Source organism: Mytilus edulis, chromosome 6 (genome assembly GCF_963676685.1).
Source record: "Mytilus edulis chromosome 6, xbMytEdul2.2, whole genome shotgun sequence".
NCBI classification, from domain to species: domain Eukaryota; kingdom Metazoa; phylum Mollusca; class Bivalvia; order Mytilida; family Mytilidae; genus Mytilus; species Mytilus edulis.
The window spans coordinates 88,553,620-88,571,790 of record NC_092349.1 but is presented as its reverse complement, the minus strand read 5'-3'; the positions used below and the strand labels follow the sequence as shown (position 1 = coordinate 88,571,790).

The 18,171-nt window shown below is 33.1% G+C and overlaps 1 protein-coding gene across 1 annotated transcript; it reads left to right on the top strand.

Moving 5' to 3' along the window:
* The first annotated feature begins 6,828 nt into the window (after positions 1-6,828).
* LOC139526739 (carbonic anhydrase 2-like) lies at positions 6,829-17,389 on the top strand. Its single transcript, XM_071321903.1, has 8 exons — positions 6,829-6,854; positions 7,247-7,417; positions 10,317-10,465; positions 12,139-12,231; positions 13,550-13,613; positions 14,851-15,008; positions 15,636-16,082; positions 16,969-17,389. Exons 2-8 carry the CDS (start codon positions 7,390-7,392, stop codon positions 17,137-17,139), a joined length of 1,110 nt encoding a protein of 369 aa, XP_071178004.1. The 5' UTR covers positions 6,829-6,854; positions 7,247-7,389; the 3' UTR covers positions 17,140-17,389.
* Positions 17,390-18,171: the final 782 nt, after the last annotated feature.

Sequence of the window (18,171 nt, the reverse complement as noted above, 5' to 3'; positions counted from 1 at the left end):
GTCAAAGTATTCATGTATTATTTATAAGCTACTGTACCACTTGTATTGTTCTCAACACATAGATTTTAAATGGTTAATAAGTGTTAAAAATATATTCGATGAATGTGGATTTTCTTGTATCTGGAACACACAGCTCTTTTTAAATGATGTATGGTTGAAATATATTATCAAAGTAAGATTGTGTGATCAATTCAAACAAACATGGAACGAGACTATTCAAAACTGTTCCAAAGCCTTGAATTATCGTATTTGTAAGAATTTATTGTGTTTTGAAGAATATTTTAATATTTTAGACGAAAAAGATTTTTTGACATTATGTAAATTTAGAATATGTAACCATTAACTTCCAGTCGAACTTGGAAGATGGTACAATATAGAAAGGGAAAAAAGAAAGTGTAATTTATGTAAGCTAGATATTGGAGATGAATTTCATTACATTATTAATTGTTCACATTTTACAGATGAGAGAAAAAAATTGATAAATCGAAATATTAGTATAAGGCCAAATATTATAGTATTTACTGAAATTATGTCGTCTACAAATAGGACAGATCTCATTAATTTATGTAAGTTTATACGAATTATAAACAAGCGAGTGTGTCCTCCTGAATAAGTTCTTTTTGTCTTTGTTGTAGTTGTTGTATATATTGTATATTTATGTTTATGTAGTTAATATATTGTATTATACATGCATGTCTTCTCTGTACCTATGTATTTGGTGATGAGAATAAAGATATATATATATCGAAGAAGGTATTGTGTATAGTAATATTTTAGTACATTAGTTTTAATTGTTTTATAATGTTATGTGTTATATTTTTAAAGTGTCTCGTAAGTCAGTAATTTGGCTGGGTACCAATATTTTAATTGTAATATTTAATTTGTAGTTGCATATTATATAAGTATGTCTTCATGGTGTTTTATATTGGTATGTGACCCTATAATAAATTATTCTGATTCTGATTCTGATTCTGATAAACATATCTGATTCTCGCTATATTGAAGACCCATTGGTGGCCTTTGGCTGTTGTCTGCTCTATGGTCGGGTTGTTGTCGCTTTGACACATTCCCCATTTCCTTTCTCAATTTTAATTTAAGCTCTAATGAGCTTTTAACCGATATTGATATTCTGTTGCATTAAACTGATAATCTGCTATTATATCAAAATTTTAATATGTTTTGTTAGATTTTTAGTTTGTTATATAAAATTAGAAAAAGTAAATTTGCATGGCCCTATCAGGTTATTTAATTTTTAGGAAGTGGAATTAAGTCTTAAGAGTTCGCATACCGGTGTCCTATAGCCATTCTCCCCCATGCCAAATTTTCCGAGGGGAAACACTGGATCGATCCAATATCCCCCCCCCCCCCCCCCCCGGAAAAATTGGCATGATCCTACTTTTCCCCCTCAGCGTTATGGGGGGAAAACCAGGATCAGGCCAATTTTTCCCCACAGTTAGCGTGAGAAGCTAAATTTTCCGCCTTGTAATATAACGTCGGCGACGTCACGGTAAGATTTTTTTATGAAAAAAAAAGAATAGTCACTTTTCTTCTATCAGTTTATAGTTACCAAAGCTTCATCGTATGATTATACATTTGATAGGTATTTATAGAGATATATATGTTATATTTATACACACGAAACACAATCTGATGTGATGATCACATCCATTCTCTTTCGTGAATCCTTGGTATCATTGACTAGATGAATACAATTACTTTAACCACTTCTGGTCAAGTAGTATTTTTTTTCCCAGGCCAGACGTCTATGATGTCTCCAAAGTAACATGGTGAAATGACTTCACATGATAAATCATGCAAAGTATAATTACTAAGTAACAGAACTCACCAAAAGCACGGATAGAGATGCATACTCGTCGACTTAAAGCTTTAATTCAGGAGAAGAAGTCCGATACGGATGAAACTTCATCCAACCCAGAGAAGATATGAACACCCTCTCTAGCCAGCACGGGATACGTAGAAGTACAAGGACTAACCACAGTATAGTTTGAGCTGTACAAGATCTACAAAAAAATCCAACCTGCCCTACGGATGCATAGGGTCGAACACTTTCCAGCATTCATGATACAAATTCGACGTGGTAGTAAGTAATTTAAGGCCGCTGGGACCGTACGGCATTTCACAATGAGAAACCATCATAATCGGCTAAAATGCCCCGACCATAAAATTGTGAAAAAATTGAAACAAAACTAACGGACTTATTTATAAGAAAATAATTTACGAAAAAAACATGACCGACATGAAACGACAACAATCACTGTACTACATGTTCCTGGCTTTGGAATAACACATAAAGAATGTGGCGGCCTTAAACTCAACCCTCCTCCAACCGCAAGAAAAAACTGTAAAATATCATCGGCAATTGACTTCACTAAAATGTTAGTACGATGCACCATAATCACTTACATAAAAACAATAGACACAAAGCACCGAAATGAAAGTAAAAAGTATTCGCTTTTTACACTGAAAGGTATTTGAAAGCCAGTAAAAATGTAGTCTAGTCGGACTAAGGGACATAGACAGAATGGTAAACATGTAAACAGACTGATGAATATGTAGACAGACTTGTGGACATATAGACAGACAGTTAAAAATGTAAAAAAAAACATAGAAAACTGCTGAACAGAAAGACAGTCTAGTTGACACATTGACAGACTGATAAAATTGTAGACAGACTTGTGTAAATTTGAATGAACAACAAATTTGTATACAACTAAATATAATTCTAACACTGTTCGGTTTAATTTCCAGACATGCATATACATATATTGAAATCTATATCAATGGGGGGAAAGATTGGCATAGGGGAAACGTTACTATATGTATACGTACTGTCAACTTTCCGCAGGGGACGAATGACAATGATCTAAAATCTCCCCGGGGGAAACATTGGCTCATGCCAATCTTTCCCCCGGGGGGAAAAACTGGCATGGGGGAAGAATGGCTATATAACACCGGCGCATAGCGTTCGAGTAGATTCGATAAGAATTATAATTTCCAACGGTTCGATAGTATAGTGGGAAATTATTGTAATAACGGTACTAGTGAATACCATTGATACGGGTACTTCAAATATTATGTACACGTATATACATACATGTATACATACTGATATTTAGCGGGAATATTTTCCCTTGTTGGTCACTTCTAGCCAAGCATCAGACTGGACAACAGTGAAATAAATTTCATTTTCAATTGAATTGTTATTCTAATTTGTATTTAGTAGGGATTTATAAAGTAACTTGATTTATTATTTATATTCCATATAGTATATTTATTCGGTCCAAATGTACCTCTCGAGACGGTCTTCCGGGCATTTTGGTTTGGACACACTCAGGTTTCAAAAATTTTCCACTTTATCTAAAATGTAGTCTTTTGACAGCAGTTTAAATGGAGTTTGAACCGAGGTAACTCGTTTTTGTTGGTTTTCCTGGCCGGCGGGATCGTTGATGACAGAGCCCATATTTTTTAAAACAATTTACTCGTTTTTCTAAAGTATTCCTTTATATGAAAGTTTATTTATAGTGCATTGATACTTATGCTTCATGTATATTGTGTATATCTATTATATTTATATTAATAAAATATGGGGTTCACCAGTATTGCTGGGCTATCGGCTATAGTATTTTAGTATTTATTGATATGCCTAGAAATAGTATTTAGTAAAGTTGATACCAATCAATATACAATTAAAAGGATATAAAAACATCACAAGATATTATATAGCGTGTTCATTTATCATATTTGTTTGCCTATAACTCACACTACCAATTAGATAGGTAAAAACTATTGACAGTTAGGGAAATAAGATGATGTTTTATAAGATTTTAATACTTTTTTGTGTCCAGGTGTCAATAACCTGAAATTTATGGTTGTGTGTTGCATTTAAGGCCATGATAAACTAATATTCCAATTCTTTTCAGGACATGTATTTTTCAGAAGGCTTTTAGTAAACTAAAAAATTGTGAATATGTCCGATAATTAAGTTGAGATAAAATACTACAACGAAATGAAAATTAAAAAAAAAAACACCATGAAAAGTCAAACAAGTTCACAAAGAATTACACAGAAAGCTTAAGATTTAATTTTAAACTAGTTTTTAAACAGTATATTTTATTCAAATAATTGAATTTGGCAACAGGCATATTCGATGTAAGCCTTCTCCACAAAACAAGGTACAATATATTAAATTCAAACAAAGCAACACATAAACAAACATAATGACAACACACATTAATTTTCCAAAAATACCTCTTAGGCTGAATAGCTGACTGGAATGTTGCTTAAAAAATACCTCTTAGGCTGAATAGCTGACTGGAATGTTGCTTCAAAAATACCTCTTAGGCTGAATAGCTGACTGGAATGTTGCTTCAAAAATACCTCTTAGGCTGAATAGCTGACTGGAATGTTGCTTCTAAAATACCTCTTAGGCTGAATAGCTGACTGGAATGTTGCTTCAAAAATACCTCTTAGGCTGAATAGCTGACTGGCATGTTGCTTCAAAAATACCTCTTAGGCTGAATAGCTGACTTGAATGTTGCTTCAAAAATACCTCTTAGGCTGAATAGCTGACTTGAATGTTGCTTCAAAAATACCTCTTAGGCTGAATAGCTGACTGGAATGTTGCTTCAAAAATACCTCTTAGGCTGAATAGTTGACTGGAATGTTGCTTCAAATAGTTAACTCAGATAAAAAGTATGACAATTTTAAGAATGTTTTAGAGAACTTAAGAGAAAGGTTTTTTGTCTTTTCTTCCTTATTTCACCTTTAGTTCAAATGTTTTATATGTTTTGGCATGATGTTCATCCTTTTTGTTATCTATCTGTTTGGAACTTGGATGAGCTTCTTTCAGCACCATCGAAGATTGCATTTGCGAAAATATTGCTTCAGTGGAACAGTCGTACCAAATAATTAGTCGTTTTTTTTATTAAGAAATCTATCGCTGAAAATTTACTTTATGGAAAAATAAGTCATTATTACAAGGTATTGTAACACTGTTATACGTGACACTAGTAGATGTAATAAGACTACCGTAACTGAAGTTTACTGCAGTATTTTGGGAGTTTATTAACCTGGGCAGTTATGTCAAAATAGCGAGATTTCAACGTATAATTTGGATCTTAACGAGAGAAAAAAATGTATTCCACTACTTCATTCATTTCCCCAATCATTCAACATATATATATACTGATCAAGTAAGAAATCATTTATTTTGTCCGGCCTAACTATTATCTATAAAATTATTGAATATTCACCGAACAGGTCAGTGTCATAGAAGTTTGCGGGGGTCGGCCATGGTGGATTTAATTCAAATACATGTGTTCATTTTCTTGATTTCTCTCAGTTTTAATTCGTTTTATGTGTCAGGAAACGTAGGTAAGTCATTTAAAAAAAAAATTAATTAAAACCCCAATATTTAAACTGATTGTCTTTTCTTCATTGGTAGTGAGGTGTAAGTGTTCACCTAGCAATCAAGCAAACTCAATTACATCGCACTTTGTATACTTTTTAATATTATATATATGATGTGAATGCTAACCACAATTATAATATTGTGTAAGTTATAATGTTTTGACCGGTCCGCCCTTCGTTCGTCATTCCTGGATTTCTTTTTTGGTCATCTCAACTCTTTTAAAACCTCAAAACGAAAATTTGTAGATACTAAAGGATGTATTACAAATGTATGTAGATGTGCTAATTGACAAAAAAATTGGATTCAATTTTTTCGAGGAGTTGTGCTCTTTTGAATTAAGAAGTATGGCCTAAATATATATCCTACTGTATCAGTTTCACTTAACAACTCCTCTGAAACCAAACTGCAGAACTTTATGAAACTTTGTAGATTACAAGGACAAAGTCATACTTTGTAAATGTGCAAATCGACAGTATATTCTGGTTACATTTATATCAAGTAGTAATATTCCTGTGAACTTAGGAATTTGATGAGATTTTATTTGCCCAATTACAATGAGAGGGACGTGGGGCATGTGAGCGTGTTTACAAATGTTCTTGGAATGTTTTGGGATTTACTTTTCAAGAGGGTTCAGTAACTCAATCATATGAAAAATTTCTTTATTAGCAGAGTGTGTCTTGTGGTAGCCTGCTCGTCTCGAAGTTGTTGGTCCGACCTCCAGTCTAATGGAGACAAAAAACTTGAAAATTAATTTTTGCTGCTTCTACACTAAGCATGTTAACATTTTCCGTCCATTTTGTGTATATTGGTGTTCCCCTAAAGACTGTGAATATAATTTGCTGAAATTCTATAATAGGTATTGTAATTCGTTTTTTGTCTTTAAGAACCCAAGCAATAAAGCGAATATTTCAGCCCCCATTCAAAACGACATGACATGTTACTGGAAGACGGATATCAGTCACCGGTGGTGCAGTTAGACAACAGCTTTAATACTAGCAGAATTAAAATGATTCATTTAAAACATAGTTCTAAGCGTTTTAGGCAATGTTTAACCTATTTTGTCGTGTTTTCTTAAAAGTGAATTAAATCATATGAGTTTAATATTTGTAAAATGAAATTTAATCAGACATATATATGGAAATATGTTAAAGATTTTTTCCTCGACGATTGTCGTTTAAGAACAAAGTCAATGGACAAAATTGCTAAATTAAAATGTCTAGTGTGCTGTTCTTTACATATTTCATTACCGTCTACCTTTTCACTGTGTCGGATATACAAAATAGGGAAAGACAATAATTTTATTTTGTCCTACATCAGAAATAAAGAGATTTGATTTATTAATTGTGATATACTGTCTTACATCATATAAAACTTTTACTATTGACTTTTGCAGGAAACAGTTGGGGATATCAAGATGGCGTACGTACGTAACACATACATAGTTTATAACCAATAATTGGAATTAACGGGTTTTTAATGCCATATAAACATTAAAATACACACACATAAGAATAACGATACATACAAATCGGGACAAAGATGCACACAAAAGTGAAGATATGACAAACAAATGTATATGTTTTAAACGAACATAAATGACCAGTTTTTTCTTGCATTTCAAATTTTAAAAATTTACATTCAAATAAAAATCGACACTATTGAATGTTTTATTATAAATTGAAAAATTGAAAAAAAATCACATTGTATAGTATCATACTAGTCTAAGAATGTTATAATTGTAAAAATAAATTAGTCTTAACAACATCCCTCGTATGAACATAAGATTAAAAAAAAACTTCAGTTTTTATATTTCAGCCCCGCAAAGTTGGCCAAGGTTGTACCCTGAATGTTCCGGGAGAAGACAGTCCCCTATAAACATTGATACAACACAAGTTGTCCTCGATACCACATTAGAACAGTTTGATTTCAGTAACATCAACACTATACATGACTCAAGAATGACTATTGTGAACCATGGAAAAACTGGTGAGTATATAGATTCTGCTACAAAACAATGCTATTATCATGATTTTTATCCTTTCGAGACATACATGTAACAGATTTTTTCCACCTTCAAATATAAGTCTTGTAGATCGTGTTAACATTCTGTAAATGGGTCAATATGCGCATTAGATTCTCCATAGGCCATAATGTTAACGTTTTCTTCTGTTGCTCAGGCCATATCGTAAACTTGGATATGTATGATAGCTCGTTTTGAAGATGAGACACTTGGACACATGTGGTGCGATTTTCGGGGTGGCAAGTGTGATTCGTTTTCCCGTCAAGTGCCCAACCCCGAAAGATAGTGAAAAATGTCACTCTCCACAGGAAATAATCCCAAAATTCTGACCATAAAAATTATTAAAAAATATGTCCTTTGTAATTTTTTGATCAGGTTTATTTTTGAATACTTTTTTTCACATCACATCAGCTCTATAAAACACCAGTCCTAGTTCATTTATGTCAATTTTTAAAATCACAGCTTCCACATATGCATGGCGGACTAATTTTTTAATGAGAGTCAAAAATCTGTGTTCCTCATCTCAAGGTCCTTTAGGGGTCTTGTCCCAAATGATGAACAGATAATGCCCGTGCATAGTTATATGATCAAGCGGTAGAGTCTGAGCAATTTGCGAATAAATAATGATTGTGGCGATTAAAATTCGTCATTGGCGAAAGAATTTGGCGAAAGAAATATATATAACGATTTATTTTCAGCCATCTTGTTTATTTACTTTTTTCGGGTTTCCCGGACTTTACCCGATCAGACAATACTCGGAATTCACCTTGAACTCGTTAAGATTTTGACAGAAAATAAATAATCAGCTGATTGCATTTATAGCTGTCGACATCAAAGGACTAATTAATAAAGGTGTTGATTGTATTATATAACAAATTGATATGGTATGGTTAAATGGCGTCCGTTACATGTCACAAACGGGTTTTTGCCACTTTGCGACGCACGTGTTGAAGCAAAATGTTGATGCTTCCTCTCGATCCTTCTTTTAATGATAGTCAAGAAAAGAAAACTGTTGTTATGACGAAAAATCTTCAAAAGCAAGAAGGTCTCTGATTTAAAACTTTATCATTTAACTTTGATATAGATAATTGATTTGAGTGGGTACTTTAAAGTCGTTTCAGTGACACCCGTGTTTCAATGTTTCAAGCATTACGATGGTGTAGAAAAGAAAACTGTCGTTATGGAAGAAATCTATTCAAAAGGTTAGGTTGGCATGACAGTAACACTTCAATGTAATGACTACACCTTACACGAGGGATAAATTTCAAGTGGTAAAATGTTTTGTTTTGTTGTAAAAACCACTTCTTCTTTTGGAGAGGGGGATGGAAAATTTTAAAAGAAAAATATATTTGTGTTACTTGGCGAAAAAAATAATAAAGTGGCGAAAAATATATTTTTTTGGCGAAAGAGGTGGCGAAAAAAATAATTGACCCAGGGGAAACCCTGCTGAGCATGCACGTTCATAGTTATCTGATCATGTGGTAGAGTCTGGGCATGCACGTGCATAGTAATATGATCAAGTGGTAGAGTCTGGGCGTGCACGTGCATAGTAATATATCAAGTGATAGAGTCTGAGCATGCACGTGCATAGTTATATGATCAAGTGGAAGAGTCTGGGCGTGCATGTGCATAATTATATGTTCAAGTGGTAGAGTCTGGGCATGCACATGCATAGTAATATGATCAAGTGGTAGAGTCTGGGCATGCACGTGCATAGTTATATGATCAAGTGGTAGAGTCTGGGTAGCACGTGCATAGTAATATGATCAAGTGGTAGAGTCTGGGCATGCAGGTGCATAGTTATATGATCAAGTGGTAGAGTCTGGGCATGCACGTTTATAGTAATATGATCAAGTGGTAGTGGCTGGGCATGCACGTTTATAGTAATATGATCAAGTGGTAGAGTCTGGGCATGCACGTTTAATATAGTAATATGATCAAGTTGTAGAGTCTGGGCATGCACGTTTATAGTAATATGATCAAGTGGTAGTGGCTGAGCATGCCCGTACATACTTATTGGTATCGATACAACGGCAGAGTCTGATGAGTGCATAAATATCTGTACTTTCTTATTACAAAAATACCTCAAATTAGCAATTGCACCTATTGACACATAGGCGTTTAATTTCCATCATGAAATTTGATCTCATTCAGGTAAGTACAAAAAGAAGTATCAAATTGAAAACAACGCAACATATTGTATAAGAATATAATATATATTATATATCATTGTTATGGTCAATATATGTCAGTTTTATTTGTAGATATATATAGGTGTACTATTTTTGTGCTTTGTTTTATTTTCGGTCAACCTTTGGCTAGTGATATGTTAACTTCACAGGGGAGACATTAATTATTGTATTACATACTTTTATCGTAGTATATGATTAATAATATTAGGCTCTGAACTTTTCTTTTTTAGTTTGTGTATGTGCGCGAGGTTCTTTTCTGATTGGTTTCATGATCGGCAGGACAGTTCCTCTTTTTTTTCAAAACCAATGAAATGATTTTTATTACTTTTGATTTCCCATCATAAGTTACTTGAAGAAATATATTGAAATTCATTACAAAAACACTAAATATCGTGTCTATTAATTTATTTTCCCCTCTTAATTCATAAGTAATATAAAATAAATAAAAAAAAAAAGAAAAATGAAATGATAGCAGACAATGACCAACTTGTTGATGATTACACTGTTGATGTGTTGTGCTTGTCACTTTCAGAACTTCTCCCCTATGAATTTAATAAAAAAAAGTTTTTGCATCGAATGAATATATTAAAAACTTTATTAGAAAAAAATAAACAAAAATCAAAACATCAACATTATCCAACCATGTATACGTGTGTTTACCTATTTGTTTTAGTTGAAGTAGAAGTTTTGGATGATAATTGTTTTATCACTGGAGGAGGTTTACACGGGAGATACATAGTAAAACAGTTCCACTTCCACTGGGGAAATGCTGATCACAGGGGAAGTGAACATGACGTTAATGGTAAACAGTTTCCAATGGAGGTATACAAAATAAATAAAAATATAATCTATATAAAAAAAGAAGATGTGGTATAATTGACAATGAGACAATTCTCCACAAGGGAGAAAAATGACACAGAAATTAACAACTATATGTCATCGTACGGCCTTCAACAATGAGCAAAGCCCATACCGCATAGTCAGCTATAAAAGGCCCTGAATTGAAAATGTAAAACAATTCAAACAAGAAAACTAACGGCCTTATTTATGTACAAAAAAATAACGAAAAACAAATATGTAACACATATACAAACGACAACCACTGAATTACAGGCTCCTGACTTACATAACTTAGTTTACTTTCAATTTCGTCTACATTTATATGCACATTTAAAACAAAATTCGTGTTAGTACTGCACAATTGCATATCAAATTTCTAGACTCTTGAATCCTTCCCTTTATTCGATATGCAATTGTGCAGTACTAACACGAATTTTGTTTTAAATGTGCATAATGTGGATGAAATTGAAAGTTAACTTAGTCAGGAGCCTGTAGTTCAGTGGTTGTCGTTTGTTTTCTAGCGATATGTTATTTTCATATATAGTTTAGTAAAGTTAATTCGGAAACAAAGTCTTTCAAAGTGAAAACCGAGGAAAAAATTCCTAATGCATGAATCGTAATCAAGCATTTAAATATATAAAAAAAAAAACTGCATGTTGTGGTATAACTTGTTTTTTCTTAAAATACGGCTCTCCTGAAAAAGACTATTGCATTCTAATTTGAGTAAAGTAAGATGTTTGGTATCTGAATATAAAGACTATTGTATTTTTATAAGATATAAGACTATATCATTGTATAATATGGAATAAGACTATTGCATTGTTATATGGAATAAGACTATATCGTTGTATTAATGATGGAATAAGACTAAAGCATTGTCATATGGTATAACACGATATAATTGTTATATGGTACAAGTCTAAAGCATTGTTATATGGAATAAGACTACATCATTGTATAATATGGAATAAGACTAAAGCATTGTTATATGGAATAAGACTATAGTATTGTAATATGGTACAAGTCTAAAGCATTGTAATATGGAATAAGACTAACGCATTGTAATATGGAATTAGACTAGATCATTGTAATATGGAATTAAACTAAAACATTGTCATATAAGTAAAGAGAAAAAGTACTCCGACCCTATACAGACAGTAAAAAAAGTTAAAGACAGCTAAATATTGGATTATCCCCGCTAACTCACATTAAGCATGTATGCAATATACATATGGTCTCCACGTGGTTGCTTTTGACCGATCATATTAATTTTCTAGAAATGTATAGGAGATAAAATAATATTAGTTACATAGTGTGCTAGTGACCTAATACTACCTAATATGGAATGCAAAGGGACTTAACTCCACTACTAACCGTGTATGAAATAAGCCCCGCCTCCCTACTAACCGAATATCAAATATACACGGTCTTCACCCGGACGCTTTTAATTAATTACATTCCTAGAAATGTACAGAAGGTAAGATAACATTATCTAGTTACACAGTACATAAGAAATAAACACAAGGAGACTCAATGCTGTTTGTGGCAATGAGACATTGAATCTGATCCAATACCATTAATAACATCAATAATGCAGTTTTGATATAAAACCAGAGTTACTGTTTATCATTGTCATTATGATATTTTTTTGGCAGATGCATATAGTGTCCTACAGTTCCCGATTTCGACAGTATGAAGATGCTTTGAACTCGACAGGAGCTTTAGCTGTCATGTCTTTCTTAATTGACGTAAATATGTTTAGACATTTTATTAAAACTATTAAGCTTTTAGTATAGTTGAATGTGTCAGAAGACAACCTCTAACGATCAGAGTTCCTGACATTTGACAGACACATATGGAATTATGTTAAACTAGTGATATTCAGATGAAGAACACTACAATAAAACATTAGTCATTTGTTTATGTTTATCAAGTGTGTATAGGTTTTTCTAATGAGATCATTTTATGTCCTTCCAGTCCTTGCTATTCTATTTCAATTTTGTACACTTTAAATAGTTTTTCAAAGTATGTACGTGCTGGTTCTATCTATATCTATCTTGATTCTAATTAGTTTTGTCCAAAATAACATTACTTTTCTATTTCAAACTTTCACATTCGCTCATGTATTATGGTTATAGTACCGACTACAGTAATAGCTAATATAGAGTTATACAAAAAAACTGTTAGTTGTTTCTCAGACCACAGTTTCATGAATGCAGCTCCACGCACTTAATTTTCTTTTAGTGTTATTCTATGAAGAAATTCTTTAAATGATATGAAGTAATACATTAGATATGATTTGTATCGATTTGAGTTATCTCCCTTGTGACAATCTAATGATCACTGATTTTGTCGTTACAGATTAGTGGTGCTAACACCTCGACATGAGTGATCTCCATTGTAACACTCTATTGGAAGTACACCACTAGTTAATGGTCCCATTGCTTTCTATATTGAATTCCCCCATTTAAAGCAGGCACACTTCTTTCATTTTAAGTTCAAATAAAGTGGCAATCATTGCATGTCAAATTTAAAGCAACACTTTATGGTGTCTTGTACTGAAAAAAAAACATACCTTTAATGGCATATAAGAAAAAACTGGTTCCCAGAACTTCGGATGTACCAAAAACAAGTACTTCAGATCTGACAAACAGACTAAATGTACCCTCTTTTTAAAAGTTGGTGCAGTTGTTTTAATATTCCAAATTATAAGTTCAAAAGTGTTCTACAATGATCACTAGTCCTTCAGCTTTCATTTGATGCCAAAAATACCTAAATATTCTACACATTTTAAAAGTTACACTCATGCATAGGAACTATTTTGTGTTAAATATGTACTACTTTCTGGTATGTGCTTTCTAGCCGGGCCCGAATTAGTGGTGATACACCTATTGCTCATTGATTTTATCATTACAGATTGGCGGTGCTAACACCTCAACATGAGTTATCTCCCTTGTAACACTCTATTGATCATTGATTTTATCGTTACAGATTGGCGGTGCTAACACCTCGACATGAGTTATCTCCCTTGTAACACTCTATTGATCATTGATTTTATCGTTACAGATTGGTGGTGCTAACACCATGTTTGATGAGATATGTGATTATTTCGCTCAAATAATCCGTGAAGGTAATACATAAGTTTGAATATTATACTAGTATGTCATACAGGCCTGAGATAAACCATCAGCAAGACGGGGTTTTCATAAAGTATGTACCCTGTCTGATATCTGATATACACAAATGCCATATATACCGGCGACTCGTCCTTAATGTATTTATCAGAACCAGATATTTGTTAGACATTCACCATACAGTAAAGGTATTAAGAATTTTGTGTCCTTTACTCAAACTGTATTTTTTCTCATCTTGACGAATACATTTTTAATATTTTTGCAACAAAGTATTTGAATAAGCTTTTGTATGCACTGTTTGTTTACAGATGAAGTTTTATGCTATTTGACCGACTATTAATAAAAACAATTAATTTTTGGCTGCTAAAGTGAAAGATTTTGGAATAAGAAGGGAAAATGATTTTCTGGTGTACTATGCAATTATAATTATATTTCATACTGATACTTTTAGCCATGAATTTCCTATTTGGTGAGGAAAAAAAACCGCTTGCTTTAGAAGAAGAAAAACATATATATGTCTGATAGATATTCATCATTGTTTTCCTTTGTGAGCCTCTCAGATTTTCCTCAGCTATTTTGTGAATCACTTCCAATTTGTTTGTGTGTTATGACTTTTTATCTCACAAAAGTTACATAATCTTTAGAAAAAATACATTTCATCAATGACCTTTCATCAATGAAAAACAGGTTTCTATATTTGTAAATATCTATACAACAGTTAAAATAAATTTATTTATAGTGGATTTGGAAACAAATTCTATAACTTACATTAGTCCTTTTCTACTTTGCTGGTGCGAGTGCTGCCTTGTAGCGGCATTAGTCTGTCTTTTTTTTAAATCTACAAACTGAAGGTGTCTTTTACGTGAAAGAGATATTGCCCTCTCTTAACTCGGGTATCCATTTATCGTCACCTTCCGATGGACTATCATCCTTACTCAAGACCTTAAATTCGCAAATGGTGTCAAGGAATTCGAAGAGCCGATAATTCAGTCCCTAAAATGTTCACCCCGTAATGGGTATCGAAATAGGAACCTTTGTGTTTATAAACCGATACGCTAATCAATACACCACGGCTCTCTGAGGGGGAGGACAGGAGTAAGGGAGACAGGGAGAAATCATTTTATTTGACAAATGTAGTATATTAATTACTAAACACTGCTAAAGGAAGCAAAATAGTAAATTTATATTCACACGTTTCTTCTTGCTTTTAGTGATTTTAAAATTTACTTTCAGATGATAATGTAACAATGTCCCAATTTTCTATGACGTCACTGTTTCCGTCACCACATGATGTGTACTACAGATACTATGGAAGTTTGACAACGCCACCATGCCACGAAAGTGTTATATGGACTGTATTTAAATCACCTATTTCTATTTCAAAACAACAGGTAGTACATTGTATTAATCATCATTAATCTATCATCACCTTACAAACAAAAACATTACTACGATGTATCGCCCAACCTTACAGTACCTTTATTGTAATGTATATTATGTGCACTTTCACATTAGAATATTTGTATGAACGGATATTAAGCAGAAAAATATCAACAGAATCACAGACCGGATGTGACATGTATTCTCTAATTGAGAAAAAGCTGAACTTTATTTTTTATATAATTTTGAAACGCTTAATTTGGGACTGATATCAAAGGAACTTTTAAATATATTCAAAGCGAATGTCGATAAGTAATTACTGATCACTGTAGTTATGGGCCAAACTTTGAGTAAAATATTATTTTATTGAAATGATTAAAGGATACATCAATTAAACAGTAACCATAATCAATCGGCAATCCTCGGGTGAATCCGCTACTACGGAATCGACCGAGTTGTGACGAATACAACCAAAATGACACACATAAATACAGATTCCTAAACAATATGGTAGACTACAATATAAAAAAATGTTGTATACGTTTTACTTTTACTTAAAAGCTGTCAAAGATAAACTAACAACAAATTGGTGTACATTTTTTCTTCAAACATGCAAATAAATATGTCTCTTGTTTCAGATAAATTTATTCCGTTTTCTTGGAAACCGTCATATAAACAAACACCGAGATTTAGCTGACAATTTTAGGCCATTGCAAGCTCTATATGACAGAAAAGTATATACCAATAACATACTTGGAATGCCTTCAAGAAGAGGCCCTAAACCGAGATCACGCATTGTGAAAATAACTACAACAAAATACAAAGCTGCCAAACCACGACGCATGTTACCAAAGACAAGCAGGCGACAATCCAACGTCTCAACAAGTCGTAAGCCAACCATTCGGGAATTGTATCCTAAAACAAACAGTATCACAATACGCAATAAAAAATCATTGGATAAATACATCAATAAACTATCAAACCAGCTTAAAACAGAACTACGTCGAGTCGATGGGGATGGAATAGTAAACGGAAAACAGTTACGGAATCTGGTAAAATTTTATCGGAAAGGTTACCAAATAAAAGTACGTACTTTATTACTAGTACATGTACATAAATTGATCGATATTGATCGTCCGTCAATGAATACTTTTAAATTCCTAATTAGGACGAGAACATGCTTATGTAAATGAATGTAAACCGTCCCTGTTTGTTCTATACCGACACACTAAGCTAGCAAAAAGACCAAAAAAGAGCTTGTTCACAAGGTAACAATGAATTTACAGGAGACACTATTATTATATCCTCCTTTTCTCCTTTAATAGAATAATAAATCATTGAATAACGGAGTACATCTGAATTTTACAAGAACATGTGTTCTTAAGATATTTGGTGTTTACGAGTAAATAAAGTACACGTTTTATTCCGTTCAGTGTTTTTCTCAACTTAACATTGCGAATTTCTTTGAAAATAGTAAAAACCCAAAAACAATAATACCGTCGATATTTACTGCCGATATTATTGGGTGTGTAGGTAAAGGTGATATCTTTGGTTAGCTTGCTTGCTTGCTGAACCGTGAAGTCATTATTAGGTAAGGTATACAACCCTCCTATCGAAGTACCCTAGTCCTACAGACAGATAGATTGGTTATCTATCGGACTTGTATACTCCTAAAGGAGGGTAGTTTACTTAAGCTAATAATGACTTCACGGTTCAGCTAGCAAGGAAGCTAAATTACGAAGGATACTACATTTACCTACACACTCAATGCAATCGACTTTATAGAAAATCAACCGAGCGTATAACAATGGCATGTATAATATGGATCCAAATTAGAAACATTTAATGCAGTTCCCCCTATTTCCGTCTCAAATGCGTCAGAGATAAGGTACTATAGATTTGAAATATTTGATTAATATACACACTCATATGTACTTTTACATTTTATGATATATTGTTTTCATATTTCAGTCCCCTGTATTTGCGCTATATGACAAGCATGTGATTCGGATTCCATACACCAACAAACTATTCCTAACAAACACATATGGTATCAGCAGTAAGAGGAACCACAAATCCAAGAAAGTTCAACAAAGACGAAAATACAGTTCTATGATACACCAACGTACACATGGTTATTAATGTTTCGGATATACCTATTATAGTTGAATAGTTGATTCGAAAATGAAATAATTAACTAGTTGACCAATGCAGCTTAGTGTTGTAGAATTAATAAGGGAAATGGGGAATGTGTCAAAGAGACAACAACCCGATCAAAGAGCAGACAACAGCCGAAGTACATGTTAAAAGAATTGTAATTTTCATCTCGATCCCTCTAAATAATAAGTACTAGTAATGAACTATGTTTATATTAAAGAGGAAATAAAAGGACGTAATAATTACACACGAACGTACAGCATAGATGTCCGAAGGCATAGGAAAATTATGCATATGTCTATGAAATAAACATATTAATACAATTTTTGTTTAATTTTTTTTTGGTGATGTTTAACTTTAAGAACCACTTCAAGAGAAAGGATACTACAGATACAGTTAAGTCGGCCTCATATCTTGACTTACATCTAAAAATTGACAATGAGGGTCGGTTGAAAACAAAACTTTACGACAAAAGAGATGATTTCAGCTTTCCAATTGTGAACTTTCCATTTCTAAGTAGCAACATTCAAGCAGCACCTGCATACGGGGTATATATCTCCCAATTGATACGATATTCCCGTGCTTGCATTTCCTATCATGATTTTTTTGATAGAGGGTTGCTGCTCACAAGGAAGCTATTAAACCAAGAGTTCCAAATGGGGAAGTTGAAATCATCCCTTCGTAAATTTTACGGACGTCATCACGAGTTGGTTGACCGTTATGGAATAACCGTATCACAAATGATATCGGATATGTTCCTTACGTCGTAACTACAATCCCCTTCCCTTTCCTGAATGTGACCTACCGAATTAGACTTTTTACCGGATTTGTTATCACATAAGCAACACGACGGGTGCCGCATGTGGAGCAGGATCTGCTTACCCTTCCGGAGCACCTGAGATCACCCCTAGTTTTTGGTGGGGTTCGTGTTGTTTATTCTTTAGTTTTCTATGTTGTGTCATGTGTACGAATGTTTTTCTGTTTGTCTTTTTCATTTTTAGCCATGGCGTTGTCAGT